Source organism: Lucilia sericata, unplaced genomic scaffold, assembly GCF_015586225.1.
Source record: "Lucilia sericata isolate MDLA Ls3-8-SP2 unplaced genomic scaffold, ASM1558622v1 Contig000650F_arrow, whole genome shotgun sequence".
NCBI classification, from domain to species: Eukaryota; Metazoa; Arthropoda; class Insecta; order Diptera; family Calliphoridae; genus Lucilia; species Lucilia sericata.
Genome location: NW_023994656.1, coordinates 95,815 through 99,491, shown reverse-complemented (window position 1 = coordinate 99,491; position 3,677 = coordinate 95,815). Strand labels below are relative to the sequence as shown.

General features: G+C 34.6%; 1 protein-coding gene across 1 annotated transcript; it reads right to left on the bottom strand.

Annotated features, from left to right (window-relative positions):
* Positions 1-1,119: 1,119 nt before the first annotated feature.
* LOC119607041 (guanine nucleotide-binding protein subunit beta-like protein) lies at positions 1,120-2,947 on the bottom strand. The gene is made up of 3 exons (XM_037960770.1): positions 2,701-2,947; positions 2,382-2,593; positions 1,120-1,972 (listed from the first exon to the last, which is right to left on the bottom strand). The coding sequence occupies exons 1-3, from the start codon at positions 2,807-2,809 to the stop codon at positions 1,340-1,342; spliced, it is 954 nt and encodes a 317-aa protein (XP_037816698.1). The 5' UTR covers positions 2,810-2,947; the 3' UTR covers positions 1,120-1,339.
* Positions 2,948-3,677: the final 730 nt, after the last annotated feature.

The following is a 3,677-nucleotide window of genomic DNA, read 5'->3' as shown; positions in this document are numbered from 1 at the left end:
GTTCTATTCATTGTTTAAGTTTTTTATTACGAAAAGTTGTGGAAGATTTAAGGGAAAGAGGTAAGTTTTCAAAACAATTCCTAATGTCCGACCGAATTTAAAAATCTACCTTAGTTCTGCGAAACACGAACAGTTACAGAATTCCATTCCGATTGAAGATGAATTATTCCTTGTAAAAATTGAGACTACTCCGCACACGCGTGTAAAGAGTGCTCCTCAAAGGACTGGTCCAAAACTAACCCAAATATATGATAAAAACTCTCCATTTTATATTGTGATGTCTTAGGTGGGGGCTAAGTTATCCTCCCATATATTACATTAGACTACTCCCTTGCTAAACTTATGAGAGTACATGATCCGCAACATGGTCGTCTATAATGCAGGCTATGGATTATATTCGGGAACGTAATCGTACGAAATGCAGAATAACGGTAAATATTCAACACTCTGAATTCCCTAAAAACCATCGACATTCGGCCTGTATTCTATTAATAAAAAAGTAAAGTTTGTTCATAATCGATAAACACTTTGTCGTAATCGATAAACAATGTAACAAAAAATCAAGATTCTCACAAGATTAAAGTTTTTTCCGATAGATGGCATCATATATTGCAATGCCAGTTAATTAGACTCAAATGTTAATTAGTTCAAAATTAGAGGGCATTTAGATCTTTAACACCTAATTATAATTTTGAATTACAGGGATGGATGATACAAAGGGCGATAGTCGGATCAGATTCAATTAAATAAATCATTAAAAGTAACATAAAAAAGACAAAGCTTTCACAACCCATTTCAATAATAAGTATACATGGTATTTCAGGATCGTATCCTTCCGAATATACTTTTATAAATGTTAAAAACTATTTTGAAACAAGTTCTTTCAAAGCCAAGATTTCCGATCAGACCTTCTGAATACTAAATGTTCAACTACTTTTTTTATCATTTGCTCCCACCAACATAAAATAGTACTTCCAATAATTTAAATTATAAAAATTCCTATTTTATTTTATAAATAAGAATATCTTAAAAACTAGAGTAAATTAATACAATTATCCGTCTCCCAAAAAGTGCAAGACAGAATCTTTCTAAATCAGTTCAAAATAAAAGAATATACAATTTTTTTAACTTGTTATTTATTTGTTTATATAATAAACAAATCAGCGCTCAAAATAAATACATTTTTCTATGTAAAAAATCTTGTTTATCTACTACAACTTTTTTGCTTAAAAACACGCTTGCAATGATCACCAGGATGCATACAAATGTTAAAATATTGATGTTTGTTGTTAGAAGTGGTGGTGGTAGTAGTTTAATGCTGCTTAACTGTCTATGCTGCTTAATGAGCAGAAACAGAGACTTGCCATACACGAATGGTGTTGTCAGAGTAACCGGCGAACAAGGTTTGACCATCGGTGGACCAGGCCAAAGACAAACATTGGGGTTGAACACCCTTGGTGCCGTTGACGATGTCGGGGCGGAGTTCTTCGACGGTCTTCTTGCAGGCCAAATCCCAGATCTTGATGGAGGGACCGTAGGCAACGCACAACCAGTAACGGTTGGGGGAGAAGCACAAGGCATTGATGATGTCGTTGTGTTCCAAAGTGTACAAGTTCTTGCCGTCATTCAAGTCCCACAAGAGAGCCTTGGAGTCCTTACCACCAGAGGTGCAGAGGGAACCATCAGGAGAAACGGTGACGGTGTTCAAGTAGCCGTTGTGGCCGTGGTGGTTGTTCTTCAACTTGCAGTTAGCCAAGTTCCAGACCTTGACGGTACGATCCCAACCGCAGGAAACAATGATGGGGTTGGAGTGGTTGGGGGAGAAGCGTACGCAAGATACCCAATCGGAGTGACCATCTTCCTGAATGGTGAATTTGCATTCAGCCAAAGTGTTCCACAACTTGATGGTCTTGTCACGAGAGCCGGAAACGATTTGACGGTTGTCAGCGGAGAAAGCAACAGACAAAACATCCTACAATTGCAAAAAATACAAATATTACAAACAAACTCTCATACTAGTTGTACATAACAGTAGAAAATTATAAAAAGAACCAAACATAGGAATAGTAAATTATATATATTTTCTTAATAGTTAAACACTTACGAGAAACCACTCCTTTATTCAGTACAAGAGAGTAGCGTTAAATGCGTATGATGAGGAGACAACATTCCGCATAACTCATTTTACAGATGATCAACCAGAAATTCTGCCCCGCATGGGCGACACATTTATTTCATTTTTTGGCATGGAGCCTTTAAAGTATTTTTCATACAAAGAAACCTAAACTCCTAACAAGCTCCATGCCATTTCAATAATTTATAACCCTGTCACTTTAACCTAACCATAGTTTTCATCATATAACTAAAACACAATTCCCCACCTTAGTGTGATCTTCGAAACGACGAGTGGTCTTGCCAGCAGCCAAATCCCACAAGCGCAAAGTCTTATCCCAGGAACCAGACAAAGCGTAGTTACCATCAGAGGACAAAACTACGTCACTGATGAAGTGAGAGTGACCGTACAAACGCTTTTGGGGGAAACCGTAGTTGGTATCTTCATCACGGGTCAACTTCCAGACAATCAAGGTCTTGTCTATAATAAAAAATAAATAGTAATTAGGTAAGGATGCCAAAGATTTAAAAGGATTATAATGAAATCTGTGCCGGCAAATTCTATTAAGACTGCATCGTTGTACTTACCACGAGAAGCAGAGATGATGGTATCGGGATCCTTGGGGTTGGTGGCAATTTGGGTTACCCAGCCATTGTGACCCAAAAGGGTACCACGTAATTGTAAAGTTTCAGTCATTTTTATTTATTTTTATTAGACTGCGGAGCGCTAACAAACAAACGTCCAACCTCGAAAAGGTTTTGGTGAAAAAGAAGGAAATTAAAAATACAGGGTTGTATTAGAAGTTTGACGTTTATCTCGTCATTACTACGCACCACTAGAGGGGGTAAAATACATCAAATTGTTTTTCCTAAACTTGGTAGCACTTTTACAGTGCAGTTTTTAGAAGTAGTTTCAGAACTTAATGTTAATATTTATTGAGCCTTTTTTTGATACAATGAAAGTATTTTAAACAAATAACATATAAACACTTAAGACTATATAATGTATTATCCTAATTTACAAGCGATGAAAACAAATCTCGTTATTTATTAATAATATACAAATACTACACTCATCAGAATGTTTTCACTTCAATTGTTTTTATTCTAATAAATTTCATTTCATTTTTTTATTACAATTAAAATATTCAGTAAAAAAGGAATTATGTTCAATACTAAATAAATCACTTTTTCAGTACTACAGGGTTTATTTATAAATGAAAAATGTTTTTTTTTTTTTAGAAGCTAATGCATTTTAAAAATATTTTAGATAATATTTACATTGAAACAAAAAGTGGAAAATACTTTACAAAAATATAAACTTAAAATTTCCCGGCAATACCTTATTTTGGAAATTTCAGAAATTCTATTTCATGATATTATCTCAAATTTGGTAAAAATTTTTAGAATTTTTTTGCCTAAACTATAAATTTTATACTATTGATACATTTACTTAAACTGACTACACTTTATAACAGCGGTTCCCACAGATTTTTACTTCGCGGACCCCTTGAAGAACTTATTTAATTTCGCGGACCCCCATACATATTTTGATATCTTATTGT

Bases quoted from the DNA above. Each gene is read 5' to 3' on its own strand.
- LOC119607041 (XM_037960770.1), bottom strand. From the start codon at position 2,809: ATGACTGAAACTTTACAATTACGTGGTACCCTTTTGGGTCACAATGGC. The intron at 2,594-2,700 runs GTAAGTACAACG...TTTTTATTATAG, and splicing joins CATCATCTCTGCTTCTCGTG to ACAAGACCTTGATTGTCTGG. The intron at 1,973-2,381 runs GTGGGGAATTGT...TTGCAATTGTAG, and splicing joins GTTTCGAAGATCACACTAAG to GATGTTTTGTCTGTTGCTTT.